Consider the following 21,172-nt stretch of genomic DNA (forward strand, 5'->3'; position numbering starts at 1 on the left):
GATCAAGAAATCATGTCTATATATTTTTTATCTGCTTCTATAGAAATTTCCCACCCTAATTAAAATAAACATTAGAGAAAATCAATTTGAGTATTTATGCGTCTGAATAAACCACAAAAACGTAAACATCGATTAAATTTTCTTCTACGCTTCATCTGATTCGCTACTCAAAAGTGTCGTTTGACTGACCGATGAAAAAACACTTTCGTACGAAAACGAGGATAGGGCAATTCGTTCGAACGAACGATGTTCGAATGTTCGAACGGATAGATTTCTTTCGTACGAAACCAAGGATACGAATGAGGCATTCTTTCGAACGTTTTGTGTTCGTTCGAAAACAAGAATAAGGGTGTTTATTTTTTTGGTTCGTTAAGTTAGTGTATAGAATAATATTAGGTGATTAATAGCAGTAATAGACGATAATATCTACTGTTTGCGCCACGCGGAGCGAGCGCATACGTGTTGCGACATGACCTGTCATTCCATTGCATCACCCAGAGACGTGCGAAAGTGAGATGAAAGCAGTATCAACACAACAAACGAATATCACCCGAGCTATCCGAGCGAAGCCGACAGGACAAATACCCCACCAGAGCAGAACATGATCCATTCCACGACGATCCATTTCGTTTGGAACACTAATTTTCCGTACACCAGCCGAAACAATTTCTATCCTTTTCATTCAATCGCATCACCGAGAGACGTGCGAAAGTGAGATGAAAGCAGTATCAACACAACAAACTAATATCACCCGAGCTAACCGAGCGAAGCCGACAGGACAAACACCCCACCAATTTCAGGGAGTATAAAAGTAGCAGAGCAGCATATGATCCATCTTTATAAGTTTTTATTCACCACGTGTATTTAGAAACCATTAGAGAAAGTTATAGTGAAAATTTGGACTTTGAAAACTAGTGTCGTTTTTTCCTACAGTAAATTTAGTCAGACCCTTTCCAACCGGAGTACTATAAGGATTGAGAAATGTGTACTGTGAAGATGTGCATCCTCTTATAAAATTAATTTAGAGATGTGTTTAGAAGCGGTTAACAGTTTTAATTTCAACCAAGTGCCTAGAATATGATTTCAAGTTAAATTTTAAGAACATGCAAGTAATTTTGGAGCGTATGGGATTAGATAAAAACGAACTATCCTAGTATGAAGGTAATCAAAAGCCTTCTAATGAAACATCGAAAATCCGTAAAAACGGTTTGCTCCTGAGATTACTTTGCAGAATTGTTGGGATGCAGCGAATGATTTGATCGCTAGAGAAGAGTTGGATGAGCTATTCGAATTGAATTCTAAGAATCTGAAAGAAATTCTTGTAGAAATGGGATTAAACGAAAAATGCGCACCTAACTTAAAAAAAGTTAGGAATAACTTCGCTTGTAATCCAACATATAAGAAGTATCGTGCAGAACGAAAGGTGAGAACCCTTATAATTGTTATAAGCTTCCTGAAATTAATAAAACTATTTTGAAATTTTCAATGTGAAATCATTTCCGCAGAATATTGAACATTCAATTGCCGCTGAAAGTCATAACGTAAGTGTAAAATATCAAATTGCTTTGAAATAGTCACGCCATACAGTAACTTCAAATTTTTATAGATCGATAATTTCAAAGAATGTTCTTTTGAGAATGAAAGTGCCTGCTTGCCACAAGACTGCGTTGGAGTTCATGAAGTAAGATGACATTTCTATTTATTAATTCATGTATTAATAGTTGTTATTTAGCAGCTTTTATTAAATAAAACAGATCATATGTCCGAAACAAACTCATCTCCTTCACGTGTCGAAACAAGAACATTATCATTTGTATCATTTGACACAAACGATTTCGAGGAATTGGCCGACTCTCAAAGTACTACTTTTGACGGCGTTGATAATACGGGAAAAGATAACGAAGTAAGATGACATTTCCAATTAATTATTCATGTATTAATATGTATTATTCTTCAGCAACCTCCATTCGGATTTTTATTGAAAGGAACAGATTTATCGCGTGTCGAAATAAAATCATTATCCGTCGAGTTTCCTGCAAAAGTATGTAAGAAAGGAATGGAACTTAATGCTCCAGAAATTGAATGTCGCATTTTTGAAACATCAGTAAGTCAAATGCAAGAGAGATCAACGAACGACATGCAAGACTCGATTGTTTCATTTGATACCAATGATCTTGAAGGATCGACCAAATCACAAGATACTACTTATAGCAGTGATGTAGATGTAACTGAACTTGTGTTCAATACAACGGACTTTGAAAACCTACGAAAAGAGATAAAAGAAAAAGGCAACAGTAACAGGATCAAATACAATGTCAAGGTTGCGGAATGTGGGGCAACTGCCACAAAAAGACTTTATAGTGGTGCTTCAATTTACGAGTGTTCTTTTTACATCAACAAGAAGAACATTGAAATGTGTAAACATTATGATCAACATAATATAATGCAAAGCAAAACCAAGGTTGGCGATGCTAAATATAAGCAACAAAAGCATAGAAGGCCTTTTATAGTGGCCTTAGAAGATTTGTTAAAAATCAAATATGAAGAATTCAATATCTATTGTATAATCAATATAAATTCTCATAATTGCAACAAATCTGGCTGGCTATTTTATGGTGTCTGCGCTCACAAGACCTGCAGATCTTATCGTTTCAAAATTGTTTCTGTTACGGATGGTGATAACATATATAAAGTCGATGTCTATGTTAATGTCGCTATGACCCTGATACACGGGGAAAACCTGAAAGCGGCATATTGCAAAGGAGTAAAAAGAAACATAAATATGAAAAAACTGCAGCTCCAAAAACCACTTGAATTACGAACTAAGTTGATCAACGAAAAGAAAAAAAGGGAACCATTCGAGAAGGTAGACATTGTCAGCAAAAATGTATTGAAAAAAATTAGCAGTGAAGCTAAATCGAAGCTTAACAGGGATATTGATGATTTTCAAGATTTGATAAAAATGTCTGAGGATAACGGATCTTATATCAAAAATGTGTTTAGAAAGCCCTTTGGTGTAATTTGTTTTAATACAAAAATGTTCAAAGAGCTGAGAAAAAACAAGACTTACAGTCCTATTTTCTACATGGATGGTACTGGATCGGTTGTACGATATTCAAAAGCTGAGAAGCGTGTTCAAATATATGTTTTGGTCGCATACAATTACCGGTCAAATTTTAGTGTACCCGTAACAACCTTTGTGACTGAAAGCCAAAAAACAGTAGACTTCCACAATTGGTTGAATATATTTCGTGCTTCGTACGAGTCAGGCAGCTCTATGAATAAATTGAATAAAATAGCGAGAATTGTTAGTGTTGATTGGAGCTGGTCACTGATTGGTGGATTGATACGGGCTCTTAATAATCAACACCATACACTACCAGAGTATATCCGAGATTGTTATAAAGTTTGCATAAGAGAACTCAATCTCAATTTCACTATCATTCATTTATGCTACAGTCATTTCATGAATGTAGTTTCTAAGGACTTGAAATCTGCTCCAATCAACATAAAACATAAGTTCATGGACTGTATGCGATTGGCTGTACGTGCTACAAACTTAGTGGACTTAATCGATCTGTTTATCATTATGACATGCATTTTTGGATCTGCAAATGAGAACCGAATGCTTGAGACATCACTAAAAGAACTAGATGCAAAAATTAATGATAGAACAAGCTTCGATTCAGAAAGCGCTGGTAAATTTGATTATACTGGCATCGGTGAACCAGAAATTCTAAAAAAAGATGAGGACAAAATCTTCTTGGGATCGCCTTTTTATGCGTTGTTAAAAGAAACATTTGAAACAACATTAAAACAAATAGATGATCTCAGCCAAGGATCACAGAACCCACTGTATTTCAAAGGATTCTTGGAAGATGTCGCCTTGAAAAAATACATGCCTGTGGTTTGTTTGTGGTCAAATATAATAGTATCTCAAATTGACTCGAATCCGGATACTATTTCAAACGCAAGGGTTGAAAGCTTCTTCCGAACATTGAAACACAATGTTATGAAAGGTCAGCTCTACGAAAGAATAACACATTTTCTTCGAAAACTACAATCGTATATTGAATCTCTGTTCCACTTTTCCGACTTTGACATTGAAGATATATACGCTACTGATAAAGGAATAAGTAATGCTAAAAAACGTCAAGATGATAGAATCGCAGAATATGACAGATTTGTCGGAAACGTAGAAGACATAGAGGACGAATGGCATAGTCCATACTTTCAAAAAGATGCTTCAACCCACTTGTTCAAGAAGAAAAAGAAGCAGGAAACTAACAGCTTAAACACACAACTTGAACAATCAACACAGAAGCACCCAGATTCAAAGGAAAACAGTGATAACAACAGAAAAAGATCATTAGAAGAAGATTTAGAAACTACCTGTAATCTGTCCTCTATTCATCAATTCATTGACAAAGGATTTGAATTTCCAGTTACCACCAAATGGTATTTCGGTGAGTTTCCTTCAGAATATGAGAGCATAGGAGTAAGTAGTATGATTGTAAGCTCAGAAATGCTTCAAACGCTCGATGCACATACATATATGGATGGAGAAACCTTAGATGCGATAATTGCAGTGGCCATAAAAGAATGTGAGGTCGAAAGCGTAAAATTGGTATCAACTTACATGTCGAGAAACTTGTTTGATACAACTCAACTAAAAGAAGTATTGGATAGGAAACGAGATTATGTTTTACCAGTTCTAACCAATACATCGGGAGTATGGGTGGTTCCTTTGAATGTTAGAGCTGGGCAAGCACCCACCAAGCAAGTTGGAAGAGGGAACCATTGGGTTCTCTTCATTGCTGATTTTATGAATAGAGAAACTTTTTATTTAGATCCTCTCGAAACAGCATCCCCATATTTGAAGGACGTACAAGAAGAATTTTTGAAGGCAGTAAGCTCTATTCGGAGACTTAAAAATCAACCATTTGATTCAACCAATTGGCAAAGCGGCTCGAAAAATATTGCGCACGACAAGCAAAACGACGACTACAACTGTGGTGTATATGTAGCTAAATATGCACAAAACTTTCTTTTGAAGAAACCGTTGACCGGGCTAGGAAACATGGATTCTGAGAGGAAACAAATCAAAATAAAACTCCTAAATACAGCAGTAATAAAAATTTGTTTATACTGCAGCAGCTTGAAATCACTAATTTTGTCATGTCAATCATGTGGACGGAGGTGTTGCAGTAGATGCGCCCCAAATATGGTGCTAAAAATTCCATCTACAAAACAATGTGAAATATGTTCGAAAATTAAAATGATATAATTTTTAAGTCTCATCAATAAATTTTTATATTACCTTTTAACTTGAAGTATTTTTATTTGTCCAGTTTGAGTCCTTTCAGAAACGAGATAGAATCCTGTCGTCTAAGTCAAAAATGAAAAAATTGTCATTCCATCGGCTACAAAAAATAGTTGCCATAAACCTCAACCATTCGCGTGGATTTTTTTTTAAATTTTAAATGGTTCCTATGATCAGATAGGTCAATTCCAACACTCCACCATCTCAAAATATTTTCGGAGGATAGTATGCTTCTAATTCAAATGATAAAATTGACATTCTATCGCCTCCAAAAAATATTAGCCTTAGGACTTGTCCATTATCGTAAATTTCTTGAAATTTTAAATGGTTCCCATGACCAGATGGGTCAATTCCAACATTCCACCATCTCAGAATATTCTCGTAGGATGGTATGCTTCTAATTCAAATGATAAAATCGACATTCTATCGCCTCCAAAAAATATTAGCCTTAGGACTTGTCCATTATCGTAAATTTCTTGAAATTTAAAATGGTTCCCATGATCAGATGGGTCAATTCCAACACTCCACCATCTCAGAATATTCTCGGAGGATAGTATGCTTCTAATTCAAATGATAAAATTGACATTCTATCGCCTCCGAAAAATATTAGCCTTAGGACTTGTCCATTATCGTAAATTTCTTGAAATTTAAAATGGTTCCCATGATCAGATGGGTCAATTCCAACACTTCACCATCTCAGAATATTCTCGTAGGATGGTATGCTTCTAATTCAAATGATAAAATCGACATTCTATCGCCTCCAAAAAATATTAGCCTTAGGACTTGTCCATTATCGTAAATTTCTTGAAATTTAAAATGGTTCCCATGATCAGATGGGTCAATTCCAACACTCCACCATCTCAGAATATTCTCGTAGGATGGTATGCTTCTAATTCAAATGATAAAATCGACATTCTATCGCCTCCAAAAAATATTAGCCTTAGGACTTGTCCATTATCGTAAATTTCTTGAAATTTAAAATGGTTCCCATGACCAGATGGGTCAATTCCAACACTCCATCATCTCAGAATATTCTCGGAGGATGGTATGCTTCTAATTCAAATGATAAAATCGACATTCTATCGCCTCCAAAAAATATTAGCTTTAGGACTTGTCCATTATCGTAAATTTCTTGAAATTTCAAATGGTTCCCATGACCAGATGGGTCAATTCCAACACTCCACCATCTCAGAATATTCTCGTAGGATGGTATGCTTCTAATTCAAATGATAAAATCGACATTCTATCGCCTCCAAAAAATATTAGCCTTAGGACTTGTCCATTGTCGTAAATTTCTTGAAATTTAAAATGGTTCCCATGACCAGATGGGTCAATTCCAACACTCCACCATCTCAGAATATTCTCGTAGGATGGTATGCTTCTAATTCAAATGATAAAATCGACATTCTATCGCCTCCAAAAAATATTAGCCTTAGGACTTGTCCATTATCGTAAATTTCTTGAAATTTCAAATGGTTCCCATGACCAGATGGGTCAATTCCAACACTCCACCATCTCAGAATATTCTCGTAGGATGGTATGCTTCTAATTCAAATATAAAATCGACATTCTATCGCCTCCAAAAAATATTAGCCTTAGGACTTGTCCATTATCGTAAATTTCTTGAAATTTCAAATGGTTCCCATGACCAGATGGGTCAATTCCAACACTCCACCATCTCAAAATATTCTCGGAGGATAGTATGCTTCTAATTCAAATGATAAAATTGACATTCTATCGCCTCCGAAAAATATTAGCCTTAGGACTTGTCCATTATCGTAAATTTCTTGAAATTTAAAATGGTTCCCATGACCAGATGGGTCAATTCCAACACTCCACCATCTCAGAATATTCTCGGAGGATGGTATGCTTCTAATTCAAATGATAAAATCGACATTCTATCGCCTCCAAAAAATATTAGCCTTAGGACTTGTCCATTATCGTAAATTTCTTGAAATTTAAAATGGTTCCCATGACCAGATGGGTCAATTCCAACACTCCATCATCTCAGAATATTCTCGGAGGATGGTATGCTTCTAATTCAAATGATAAAATCGACATTCTATCGCCTCCAAAAAATATTAGCTTTAGGACTTGTCCATTATCGTAAATTTCTTGAAATTTCAAATGGTTCCCATGACCAGATGGGTCAATTCCAACATTCCACCATCTCAGAATATTCTCGGAGGATGGTATGCTTCTAATTCAAATGATAAAATTGACATTCTATCGCCTCCGAAAAATATTAGCCTTAGGACTTGTCCATTATCGTAAATTTCTTGAAATTTCAAATGGTTCCCATGACCAGATGGGTCAATTCCAACATTCCACCATCTCAGAATATTCTCGGAGGATGGTATGCTTCTAATTCAAATGATAAAATTGACATTCTATCGCCTCCAAAAAATATTAGCCTTAGGACTTGTCCATTATCGTAAATTTCTTGAAATTTCAAATGGTTCCCATGACCAGATGGGTCAATTCCAACACTCCACCATCTCAGAATATTCTCGTAGGATGGTGTGCTTCTAATTTAAATGATAAAACTGTCTTATCATCGGCTACAAAAAATGTCAGTTGTAATTAAAAGTTATTGGTATCTTTTTATTGGTATCTTCACCCACATTTATAATACTGCCTATTCAATCATCAGGAAAAACGCTATAAAACGGCTGATTTCATATTAGTTTGAAAAATGTTAATTGGGATATGTGTATCCATAGTTAATAGTTTCATCATATGCCCCAAGATTTTATTTTAGTCTCATCAATGCCCTTGATTAAAGGAAGGGATGTGACTACTAACTGCAATTTGCCCAATTATTTTTTAGCTTTTAGTACATTTTCTTTATTATTATTATGTTTTATCACAATGGAACCGTTTAACATAAAATTTGTTTTTCCCTTTTTTTATTTACTTTTTCGTAAGCAAATGCGTGTCTCATAAATAGTTTTTTATCGGTTGTTCAGTGCATGATGGAGTATCATCATGAAGCAATATAAACTTGTGTTTTTACGCAATGCTTGATTCAAACTGATTAGTTAACACAATTAGTTTTTCAAATCATTCCAGCAATGCGGTTCTATATTCCTTGTGAGTTCAACAATCTCCTCCTCCGATCCACAATTCGACTTCAATGAAAACTGTCAAACAGAGTTACTTCTCTTGATTTGCTGCAGTTCCTCGCGCTAAACGTGGCTGGTGGGGGACACCCTTTTAATTATGAACGCAGCGTGGGACGGTACGATGAACAACTTAATTAAAATGCACACATCATCCAAGGCGCCTCCATTGTCGAGGGAACTCCTGCTTCAGGTATCCTTTTTCGGCACCATCACAACAATGGCAACGAGAAAAGCGAAGCATTGGTTTGTGGAATATAAATTTGCCCCCACCCCCATGCTACTACTACTACTCTCTCCGCAGCATTATTCTGCCAGACCAGACCATTACTCGTTGGATCCCGTTGTTGTTGGATTCCGTAAATTTGCTCACACCTGGAACCACCTGCAGTCAGTAGTTTCGCACGCATTGCTCACGCAGAGCGCCGCTTTTAGGGGAGCGCAAAGTGTAATAGTGATTGCAAACTATTTCCACTAACTTTCATTCGTCGATTAATTTTTATGGGAAGTGACTTGCCGTCGTTTGCTCCATTGGAGATTTACGATGAATGAGTTTCCATCTGATATAGTCGCTAGAGTTACAATTTCCGTAGAAAATAGTTGTAGAACATTACCGATGTTTATCGGATAATATTTTGCCAGGGGACGCAGATTGCCAAAACATATTTTTATTCTGGAGCAAAACCCGCTCAAATCAAGATGGAAGCTGAAAATATGTTTATTACCTTAATATTTCTGGCCGGAACAAGCGATCGCGCGCGCCGTAAATTGCCACCTATAAAAGTGACAGCAACCTCCTATTTTTCCACCAGAAGCTAGACCAAAAGCCACACTGTGCGTCGTATATCTCTCTGTCCCCCCACTGGGACCACCAAAAATAGATCCATTTGCTTCCCACATCCGCGAAAACGTCTGCTTGCTTGCTAGCTCCAAAGGAAAGACACCGAGTTTTCCCGCCATGGTTCGGTGGAAGGGGAAAATGAGTTGCGATTTGAGGAATGGCAGTGAGAAAACAAATGCACGAATTGTTCGCGGGAAACTGAATATCCATTCATTCTTCCTCCTGTTTCCTCCCCCACAAACGAGCCCGAGTCACGCAGTGTCACGCGGAGCGGCGGAGGAGGGACACCGACCGACATAACCTTAAATATTATTCCCGAGATAATAATCTTTTCGGTTTTCGCGAAGAATCCTAAAATGAAAAAAAATGCTGCACACCGCGCCGGGATATTAACCCTTTCACGACCACGGGGACGCCGATGTCCCAAGCAAAAATCATGGATTAATTAAATATTCACGTAACCATTGTAAATTATTTTTTTTATTTTAATATTTCGGAATGTACCTTTTTATTATTTTTACTGGCAATACATAATAGCAACCATAGGGACATATTTGTGCCATAAATTTAAAAAAAAAAAGGTAAAAGTTTTTTGAATTTTTAGTATAAATTATGTTTTTAGGGTGCCTATTGATTCATAACATATAGCTAAATTGATTTAATAAGGTACCGTAACCTTATGGTCCTGAAAGGGTTAATGAAGTATTATGTTTTTATCCTCGTGCTTGGGTGGAGAGAGGTCATCGCAGCTGCAGTCCGCGCTTTGTTTTGCTGCATCCCCATTAATTCGTCTAATGATGCCCGGGATAAGGAATTCAGATAAAGATTCTCGTGTGACAGTCGCGCGCTATTTTTTCCTACGTTTTGTGTCGCTTGTTTTACTATTCCTGCCGGAGATTAGCTGATGATGGATATCTAATAGGTAGAGCGGAAAAAATAGGAAAAAGACAATTTGTTATTCTACGAGGAAAGATTTATTGCCGGAAAATAAAAAGATGCTTTGCAAATAATGAGATTTTTGCGACAACGGCGGAGGCGTCGTACGCCAGATCAGATTTGAGTGGTGATTAGATGTTCGAAATTAGTAGACGATTTCATTTTCTGTTAGGCTATAGGTAGTTTGGTTGTTGGATTTTTTGTCAGATTGTTTTTTTAAGAATATTTGTATCGTCTGAAGAAAAAATTCAGATGAGAAATATATAAATTCAGTCGGCTCCATAGCTCAGTTGGTTAGAGCGTCGTGCTAATAACGCGAAGGTCGTGAGTTCGATCCTCTCTGGAGCCATATTTTTAGGAAGCATTAATTTTGTTTGTTTCACAAACCACAAGTGGTCATTTATTCCAATGCCTTGTTAAATACAGGGTGTTTGAGGAGCCATAGAACATTAAACTGATAAAAAAACAGATGAACTGTGTTTAAATGTCATGAATATGGCTTTATTTGAAACAATATATTCTTTGCCTTTTTCATTTTAATATGAATTCCGGCAATGAATACGATTTAAAGAAAAAAGGGCCAATGATTCAACCGACCCATAAAGCGCGCCAAGTATCGTCACGCACTGGGCGACGTCTCTGAATACAGCCATTAGATCTGTATTTTTTATTTTTTCATTAGGTTTCCTATTTCCGTTTTAGAGTGGTCTAAAATATCATTTTTTTCCACTTTACCCAAAAATTATTTTTTTCAAAAAATTATAACTTTGGTACTACTGGACCGATTTGGATGATAGACACATCAAATTAAAGCCAATGAGCTAATCTTTTTTTAAAATTATCCTTCTTACAAATTCTGATTCAAATCTCATGGCATTGGACTAAAGGGCGCTATGTTTTTCTTATATTTTTCTTGAAAGCTGAGGATTTTTTTATATTTTTTTCAGAATATATCCAAAAATGTGTCTTTTTTCGTTACTGAGTTTTTTTCGAAATTTAACCGATGGTTCGGAAAGTCATTTTTCCTCTTTTTCCCAAAAATGACTTTATAATTTAAAAAAAAAACAAACAAAACATCTCTGATTTCATAGTATGCTATGCAAAAAAGAGAAAAATATAAAAAAATAACGCTCTGTATCCTTAACCATGTAAATGATGAAAAACAAATACAATTAATTATTACGAAAACAACATCCATTTTTCTCGCAAGTGTGATTTTTTTCAAGTAATAATACCTCATTCGCGTCAATTTGATATGTCGATCATCTGAATATGTCCAGTAGTTCAAAAGTTATAATTTTTTTTTACAGAAGTCGTTTTTGGAAAAAATTATTTTTTAACCTTAACCGATGGTTAAGGTTGAATGAATAATCATAACCTAGAAACGAAAAAAATCAAATCTTTGATTTTGAGATGTGTTATGTAAAAAACCTCAGCTTTTGAGAAAAAAAAAATCGAAAAATATAGCCAGTCCAAAGCCATGAAAACAACAAAAAACGAATACAATAAATAATTGCGAAATTATAATCAAAACTTAACAGAAGTGTAAGAAAAACTAGCTCATTCTTTAAATTGATATGTCGATCATCCGAATCGGTCCAGTAGTTCTGAAGTTATGAATTTTAGAAAAAGGCATTTCTGGAAAAAAGTGGAAAAAATATATTTTTTGAACCACCCTAAAAAGAAAATGCTCACCCCAATTAGGGAAGTAAAAAATACGGGTCTAATAGTTTGCGATAAAGAACAAATCTACCCCTTTTCACGAAAATCTGAGAACCACTATATCGGCTTGACATGGAATGGCTGAATATGCGTGAAATTCTTGAAAGTGAATTAATAGCGCTGATGGACGATTGTATCGATCGTGAAATAGGCGAAGGGCACGATGAGTTGTCTGCACAATTGTACGTTCTTCAAATTGAAGTTACATACCTCTGTTTTTTAATAACGTGGATTCGAGAAAAATAAAAGGTTTAGATTACAATGTGAAGTCTGAGAGCAAAATCGCTGCTTCGGAAGGTCATTTTTTTATTAAGGAAAAATGTAACACCGGAGTAAAATTTTAATCTAAATTTTTGTTCCTAAATCCAAAAGTATGAGACTCGACGAAAAATTGGATCTCGTCGGTTTTCATACCGTTAAGTGGAGAGTGTTTGTGCAGTATTGAATCACTCCTACGAATTGTTGATTCGATACGTTGTTTACGGCAGATAAGTGTGTGGTGTAGCAAATTGTTGTTGATTTTGATCTTCTAGAAGAAGAAGAACGTTCGCGATACGTATTCAGTGCAGTGCGTAAAATTCCGATTATGAAACAAATAACGACATATGACCAGCTAATGTATTGTTCTCGCGAGGGCAAGAATTAATCATGAATCAAACAACTTTAGCTGCTTCTACAAAAGCACGCTGACTATTAAGGTAATTCTAGAATTTTTATATATTCTAAAAAAAAATTGTGAATATAAAACAACACTTTTTTCAGCGGAGCAACGAGGTTTCGATGGAACTTGTTATTATAAGGGATCAAGAAGATTTTTAAGCCAAAGGTGCACAGCTAAGATTCTTAATATCAAACATAATAAAGATTAATTTAGACACTCCAGAAGAAGCGAATTGGACACTGGGGAACAATAAAGAGTACTTCGGATGACCATAAACAATTGTAGACGCTGCTATTTGCAGCGTTATTTGTACGGCTATGATACTGAAACACACGATTAATCTGGCATTAGTTATGATTCTCCAACAGGGACTTACAAAGTCACTTTCATGTAGAAAACGTCACTCAATCATGAACTTACTGCATTTCATGTTGCACCTTGTTCATGCTGGCTCAATACATTGCTGCAGAATACCCCCTTAATGGAATCTTATTCCTGCCAGCCATTTCTTCAAACTGGGGAAAAAATTGTAGTCCGAAGGAGCCAAGTCTGGGATATAGGGGTGATGCGAAATAGTAGATTTGGAACTCTATTTCCAATAATTTTGCGACAACAACTGTTGGGGCGTAAGTTGCTGGTGAGTCTATTCTGATGTCGTAGTGTTCATCACCACATAAAACTTTTTATTGCAAGCAAGGCCGTGACCGTAATGTTTAAATAGTTGGCATTTCGAAATAATTCATTTGATGTTCGTTTCCTTTCTGTTCGAATCTCTCCCATGATGTGTGGAAGTTTGTAAAAAGCTCTTTCAATAACTTCTAGCTTATTTTCAAGTTCCTCCAACGATCGAACTGGGTTTTCATGCAATAATACTAACAATTCATCATCTTCCAAAAAATTCGGCTGTCTTGAGCGAGATTTATCATTGATATAATATTTATTAGTTTTGTATCGTATATACCACTTAAGATCTTTATAAAAAAATTGATCTCGACGAATCGATTTTCTAAACGGTGAAGGGATTGATTCAATGACTAAATCGGTACAAATAAATCGATCGTTGCCAAGTCGAAAGCATTTTTCCAATTTATCTACTCATGTTATATCTTTTCTTCAAACATGGAATAAAAATGATTCTATTTATAATCAAAATCAAAAGCATAAAGACCACAAAAAAATTTAATCTTCGAAAAAAAATTGTTTTCCAGAACATTCAACATCATGGAATCATTTAATTAAATAAATTTATTGAAAAATTATCATCAGAAAATCAACAACAACTCTTAGTAGCTGTCAGTAGCTCCGATCCTATCAGAATTTGAACGAAATTAAATCGAAGTATGATCAAACTGACTTTGTTGGCAAGTGCTTCAAAGCGGTCAAACGTTGCCATTATGTTTATAAAATTCGTCATTGAAAGATCGAAAAAATCGAAAGAAAAAGATCGTTCTTCACGATTTTTTTCGGGTACAAAAAATCGATCCAAAAAATCGGAAATCGAAATGGAAAAAAAATCGATCCAATCCTAATACCACTCTCAATCAATGCGGCGAATGCACTGCAGCTTAATCATCATAACATTCTTGAAGAAATCGATGAACTTTTTTTGTAACCAATGTAACCAACAATTTACTGTCTCCGATTTCTTTTCACTGTATATGCAGTAGGGTGCCAATGTATGGGAAAAATCGACCCTAAAATTTCAAAAGTTTCCCATCTTCAAAATGTTCACCACCTCGAAAAAACAAAAATCAGCAAAATATCAGCTCAATCGGACTTAAGGGAGAGTGGCGCAAAGCAGTCAAAGTTTGAGTTACACCCATACCTCACTATACGGCCGCTCTTTATACGGCATTTCGCTATAACGGCTCTCTTCAATTCAGGCACGTTTTCGATTTACGGTCTAAAATGTTTCTTTATAACGGCAAAAAAAATGAGGATTGGTTCAAAAATCACTTTTGCACAGAAGTAAAAAATATTTGCGAGACAATAACTTAAGCAACATACAAATTAGGTATATATACATACATATATCCCATGAAACATAAAGTTGTTTCATTTTTTTTATAAATTATTATTGGTTTTTATATAGGAATGTATGTTCTATGTTTATGTTATGTATGTATTTTGGATTTGAATGAAATAAATTTAAATGTATTTAAATGTATAAAATTGATTCAAATGAAATAAAAAAAAGAAGATAAAATACAGTTTGAATGATAAACCATGTTACATATTTGACAAATTTGGAACCGATCTGATTTAATTTGTATTAGAATAATTGATTCCTTATACGGTTTTTCGCTTTGCGGCCGAAATTCGTCGAACGTATATAGGCTGTAAAGCGAGGTATAGGAGTATTTGAAAATCGAAAAATCATCCAAGGGGGGAGTAAAGGAAATCGGGATTTTCGAAAAAAATTGTTGGTGCCAAATGTCTTGAAATTGCAGGAAAAATCGAAATCTAGTGTTATCTCGAAAAAAAATTTTTTTTTTGTCAAAAATCGACATTCTGGGTTTTGTTTTCGGACTACGGGACGAAACATGGTTTTGGGTGCCAATGAAAATAGTTATCTCAATTTTTCATTCGGAACATGCTGCGGAATGTTGATTTGCACCATAATATACCCTATGCAAAATATTAGCTCATTCGAACTTCATTTAGTAGTGTCGCAGACGTTGAAATTTGATTTTTTTCGAAAAACGAAAAATCACCGGAAATTGGGGCTTTCAAATTTTTTTCATGCCATATGTCTTAAAATTGCATGACACATCGAGATTTACAGTTATCTAAAAAAAATATTTTTTTTTTCAAAAATCGACTTTTCAAAGGATAAAACGAGTAAGTGCCAAAAAAAATTTTTTTCGTCGTCCCAGAGGTCGATTTTTGTCAAAAAAAATTTCCGAAAACACTAGATCTCGACGTTTCATGCAATTTTAAGACATTTGGCATAGATTTTTTTTTTCGAAAACCCCGATTTCCTTTACTCCTCCCACCTTGGGTGATTTTTCGATTTTCAAAAAACTTTGACCGCTTTGCGCCACTTTCCCTTAAATCCGATTGAGCTGATGTTTTGCATAGGGTGTGTTTTCGAGGTGGTGAACATTTTTTATGGAATAACTTTTTGAAATTCGAGATGACCATTTTCATTGGCACCCTAATATACAGCCATTCCATGCCAAACCAATATATTCTCAGATTTTCGTGAAAAGTGGTAGTTTTGGTCTTTATCGCAAAATATTAGACCCGTATTTTTATTTTTTCGTTAAAGTGACCATTTCCATTTTAGGGTGGTCCAAAAAATCATTTTTTACACTTTTCCCCAAAAATTACTTTTTTTTAAATCATAACTTTTGAACCGTTGAACCGATTTAGATAATCGACATATCAAATTGAAGCCAATGAGCTAGCCTTTCATGAACTTGCAAAAAAAATGATCTTATTCTCGTAATTATTGATTGCAGTCGTTTTTTATTGTTTTCATAGCTTTGGACTAGAGGGCGCTATATTTTTTTATATTTTTTCTTGCAGGCCAAAAAGTTTACATCCAATTTTGTTGTACCTGCCTCGTTGAAGTTCAGTGGTGTCTTAATTTTTGAAAGAGATTCAGTATTCGAAGACCTCACATATTGTATGTGGCGAAAAGTGTTCGGTCGATTTTCTGGCAATGCATAGTTTCAAGTTCTGAAAATTTAGATCAAGTATAATTTTGCGACGAACCTGGTTTTTTTTGTCAAAACACTAAAACATTAACTCATTTCGAGGAAAAAAGCGTACCACGAATCAAAACTGACAAAACCTGACAATTTTCATGTCATGTTTGTATGTTTCTGATACTCATAATCTGCCATCGATGATTGTTGGAAGATCCAAGAACTTTCGTTGTTACAAAGATACGACATTTTCAGTGCACTATCGAGTATCTCCTTTTGCCTGGAAGAATCAGAAACTGTTTTTTTTTTCAATAGTTCCAAAATCAGTTTTATCCGGAAGTGCGTTTTCAGGCCAGAATGGAACTACAACCTAAAGCTGTTTTAATGAAAAAGCCATTGTGGTAACCATTGTAGGAAGAAATTTTCTCATATTGATAATTTTTTTTCTGCTATCGGCGGCATATATTGCTCAATTAACCTGGGGACCAATCTAACAAGGAAAACTAAAAATAACAATCTTGATAAGTTCAGAAACATTGAACATGGCACTGAAGAAAAACATAGAAAGATGTAGTATTTTTTCTATTTGAGTCCTAACAGCAAGCTTTTTCAACCACAATCATCAAATCTTGAAAACAAATAGGTGTGGTACGAAACTATCATTCAGATTAAGAATTCAATATTTTTCTGTCAACCTTGTTTACGATTCCAGATTCTTAGACTCATGTAGTGGTACTGGAGCTCGAAGTTGAAATAATAAATACCCAGTATCACATATGATCAGTATATGCAATCAAAATGGGATGAAGATAATGATTTTAGGAAAATTTAAGTTGAAGAAGATTTTGTTGATTCTTTATTAAAGAGATTTACAGTGTCCTGGGCTGGTCCGTCTAAAGAAAATTATTAATGAATACAGGTGTCAACCGGGAATAGCAACTCTGAAATATGTGATCTATTAACACCAACAGAAGGAAATTAACACAGAACGACAGTCAAACATTATAGTAATGCGATTGAATGGATAGAACAGAACAATTTTTCTAGCTCATATAATGCTGTTACAAATAAATACGAGTGATTTCAATCGTTTCGATAGGTTGTGTTATATTGTGTTCTGATTTGTTGTATCACGTGTTCATGTGATAAACAATGTAATAAATGTTTTTCCATACATTACGAAAATCACGAACGAAAAATAATGTTAAAACATTGCATGTCAAAAGAAATAAACTGATCTTTCATCAGAAAAAATATCAGAAATAATATAAAAAATAATAAAATTTCGAATATATCACGTTTCCAATATATCACGCGTTTTTTTTGGGCGTGATATAATCGAAACGATACTGTAATCGAGTAAATTTTTTTTTCATTTGTTTTTTATACATAAATTTTTCGTTTTTTCGAATATAAAAGAAGAATTAAATGTTTGATTTATCTTCTTAGAGTCAGAAAACACATTTTTCACATGAAAAAAAAATTATCCAGAATCTCTCAGGAGGTGATAGACGATCATATTTGATGAAAATAATATATCAGTTTCATTTTCGTTTTGGGTCCTGTTTGCCTTAACCTCACTCTACATTAAAAAGCATGCTACTTAAGACGATTATGTTGCTTTTTTCGAAGGATGTGAATATTTTGTACAGGATATGTCTGTGTAACATTTAAATTGGTGGATTTGAATAATATTTTGGAAGTCCCAAAAGTTCATAATAAACTTGATTGTTTATTTGTTTATGTAATATTATATTCCAATCTTAACGTTGAAATATAATATTTTTTCTTGAAATAAGTCATATTTGAAATATAAACAAAAAAATCATACTGTATATAATCGAATCCGAAAGTTTATATTAAGTTGGGGAAAATGTTATCCATTATTTTCTCGATAGCTGGCTTTAGTGATCAATATCTCGCGTAGTATCCATCATACAATTTCAAGTTTAGGCTCGTTGTTGTTGTGACATTTCACACTGAAATAATGCTTTTGTTGTTTTTTTTTGTTCCATTCATGTGTGAGTTACAGGGTGCTAACAATGGAGGTCAATAAAGAGTAAATTCGGTACATTTTACACTTTTGCATTTATAAAGGCTACAATGCCAACGAGGCCGCTGAAATCGTGAATGGTGTTTATGGTGCCGATACTGAAACAGTAAAATACGTGCAATACGTGCAATAAACTATTTTTTATTTTGTTTATTTCTTTAAATTAAAAAGAAATTTGTGCGCTAAACTGTAATTTAGATCTCTACTGTCAACAAATGGACCATTCGAAGCAATCGATTGGCCAGAAACGTTCAGAATTGGCTAACAAAAAAAGGTGTTATGATCGAACAGCACAACGCAAGGCCACACAATTTCGAAAACTTGATTGGGATGTTTAAATGCATCTACCGTATAGCCCAGACCTGGCACCAACCGATTACCACCTTTTTCTCGCATTGTTAAACTCCCTGATTAATAAGAACATGGGATCAAGAGAAGATTTCAAAATCTATTGCTAGAGTTTTTCGCCAATAACGACCAAGACCTCTATGATAGAAACATTATGAAGCTACCTTCAGAATGGCAAGAAATTTTACAACAAAACGGTGCATATTTGACCCTAATCGGACAATCCGGAGCATATTAAAATAGTTTTGAATTCACCCAAAAATAATGGATTACTTTTTCCCTAACCTAATATAATCGAATCATATATAATCGAGTCAGTTTATAATCGAATCCGATCTGTATTTCGATCAGACATTTGGATTTTGAGTTACGATTTTTCGAAAAAAAGATCAATGATTTTGAAAAAAGCCCCTTTAAAAAATCAGTCGTAATTTAAATTGGTCATATGATAATGAAAATTTTGATTTTGGGTAGCTTCCATCATTTGTGTACCAAGTTTCAATAAAGTCGAAGAGGACCGCATGAAAATTTGTTGTTCTTCGGCTAATTTGGCGTGGAATTGTTCAGGAATTGTGGAATTGGAATTGTTCAGGTTCAACTCAGTTTGAGTAGATTTTCGCGATTCTGTGACTTGAACGAGAAGCCTGATGAAGGATTATTCTGTCATGCGCTTATCGGAATGAAACAGTGTGGAATCAAAAGATAAGTCTAATAGACATTAGAACAGTTCATTCTATTGTTGTCTACCATTACACTTTCGCTATCATTTTCGCTTATAGTAAAACTTCTATTAACCTTCCACGACAGGAAACGCATATCCAACTTTTTGCCACTCGTCTCTGTTCCAACACACGCATTTATTGCCCTCTCCAAGTTCGGTAGTTCGGGGTCGGATGGCCGTAAAATGCAGAGTTACGATGTTTTTTTTATTGCTTCCCTTGTTCCCTACCGAAACACCAACACAGCACCAACTACGAGGTGCATCGCACCTGTACTTGAACACCTAATTTAGGCGTTAGCCCTTGTGCTGTTCTCTACCGTTGTTCTGACCGATGATGACCTGACTCATCATCATCATCAACACTATCGCTCGATGTTAGTGTGTATGACTTCCTCGATTGAGAAACAGTGTTGCCAAAGCCGATATGATCCCCTGATCGGTAACTGCTAGAAGTGTCTGTTGAATGATTTTCCCTGTGTGTGGAGGAAGAGAATGCTACTGATGTCCGCCGTGTTTTCGACACCTACACAACGCATCTCGGACTATTCGCCGGTGTGGTGTTGTCACACAAGCTCGCCTGCAATATTCGTCTGTATGTAAGCTGCTGTCTGAAATTGATCAACAGAGAGCGAGAGTTTGTGTTTATGGCTCTCCGAGAAGGTAATATCCAAGAGATTTGGTGATATCTCGCGACGGTCGCCGTGTGGGGGTGGTAGTAACGCTCGAGAACACTACACAGTTAGTTTTCAGCTGTTTCAACGCTTTTCGGGTACGTCCCGACCGTACTGGAAGCGTGACCGCGAATACCGGCGGCAGTCAACGTGGTCCGCTTTATTCGCCACTTAACCACATGTACATCACGCACACACAAACATGTGTGTCCGGCGTGTGTTTCTTTTTTTTGTAATGATGATGACGGATATCTTTTTCTCGTGTCTTCTGTTGTCTGTTTTTTTTGTGTGTTTTTTTTCTCTCTAGATCGTGTATTGTGGTAGAATCTCATCTCCATGTCCACCGAACCTGTTGGTTAGATGATTCTGTTTTGTTTTTTTTTGCGAATTAATTTGTGATTCAACTATCACTAGGATGAGTTTCTATGTTTGCGTGTTGACTCCGTATTCAAATACAGTCCGGGGTTATAGTTCAACAAGTCTTGCGGAAATAATAAAAAAAGCCAATAATGGTTGTTTTTTTTGTGCTTTTCGGCTGATAGATTTTTTTCCATGCTACGATCAACTACTGAATTATCAACTACTGATGAACTACGAATTATACTAAATTATCGAGCTTCCTATTCATTTTCAAAGTTTTCGAAGCAGAATCGTTATAGCTGACAGTTGGAATCATGTTTTCAGAGCAAGTTAATAATTTGTTAAACTTCCAATAAGATTTTGGACCGCTTTTGAGCGTTTCCATTGTCTGCCAAAAATAAAGTGCTCCGATCCTTCTTCCGAAAGAACATGTTCCTAATTATTAGATATTTCGTTGCGTTCTTGTATATCATGTGATGGGTTGTGATGCGGTATCAGTTTGTCCCATGGATTTTTTCATTGGAGAAAGGTTGTGTTGCTTTCTTTGGTCTGGCTAGTGAACATTGTCTATCTACTATCACTTCCGAGAAAAAGCTTATATTCTCATGATATTTCCTATCAGTTTCACATTTTCGAGATGAACTTTTACCTTAACCTTTTATTTACTGAAATGAGATCATAAATCGGGAATCGATAGAAAAACACGAATTTATACACAACCCTAATTCAGGAATAATCCACCCTAAGAAACCAATGTTGTT

General features: G+C 35.2%; 2 protein-coding genes and 1 non-coding gene across 10 annotated transcripts in view; all 3 read left to right on the forward strand.

Moving 5' to 3' along the window:
• The window catches only part of LOC129775128 (polypyrimidine tract-binding protein 2), a 658,886-nt gene that overhangs the window by 121,559 nt on the left and 516,155 nt on the right, over positions 1 to 21,172 (forward strand). The gene's annotated exons all lie outside the window — the stretch shown is intronic.
• Positions 1,219 to 5,578, forward strand: LOC129775106 (uncharacterized). 5 transcript variants are annotated; one of them, XM_055779409.1, is made up of 4 exons: positions 1,219 to 1,541; positions 1,607 to 1,681; positions 1,733 to 1,903; positions 1,958 to 5,578. In XM_055779409.1, exons 3-4 carry the CDS (start codon positions 1,760 to 1,762, stop codon positions 5,285 to 5,287), a joined length of 3,474 nt encoding a protein of 1,157 aa, XP_055635384.1. In that variant the 5' UTR covers positions 1,219 to 1,541; positions 1,607 to 1,681; positions 1,733 to 1,759; the 3' UTR covers positions 5,288 to 5,578. The 5 variants fall into 5 exon arrangements, with proteins under 5 accessions (XP_055635384.1, XP_055635392.1, XP_055635364.1 ...); XM_055779417.1 differs by having other exon boundaries at positions 1,736 to 1,903; XM_055779389.1 differs by having other exon boundaries at positions 1,219 to 1,681.
• Trnai-aau (transfer RNA isoleucine (anticodon AAU)) lies at positions 10,498 to 10,571 on the forward strand. The gene has a single exon. It is a non-coding gene; the product is annotated as a tRNA-Ile (tRNA).

Source organism: Toxorhynchites rutilus, chromosome 1 (assembly GCF_029784135.1).
Source record: "Toxorhynchites rutilus septentrionalis strain SRP chromosome 1, ASM2978413v1, whole genome shotgun sequence".
In the NCBI taxonomy this organism is placed as follows: domain Eukaryota; kingdom Metazoa; phylum Arthropoda; class Insecta; order Diptera; family Culicidae; genus Toxorhynchites; species Toxorhynchites rutilus.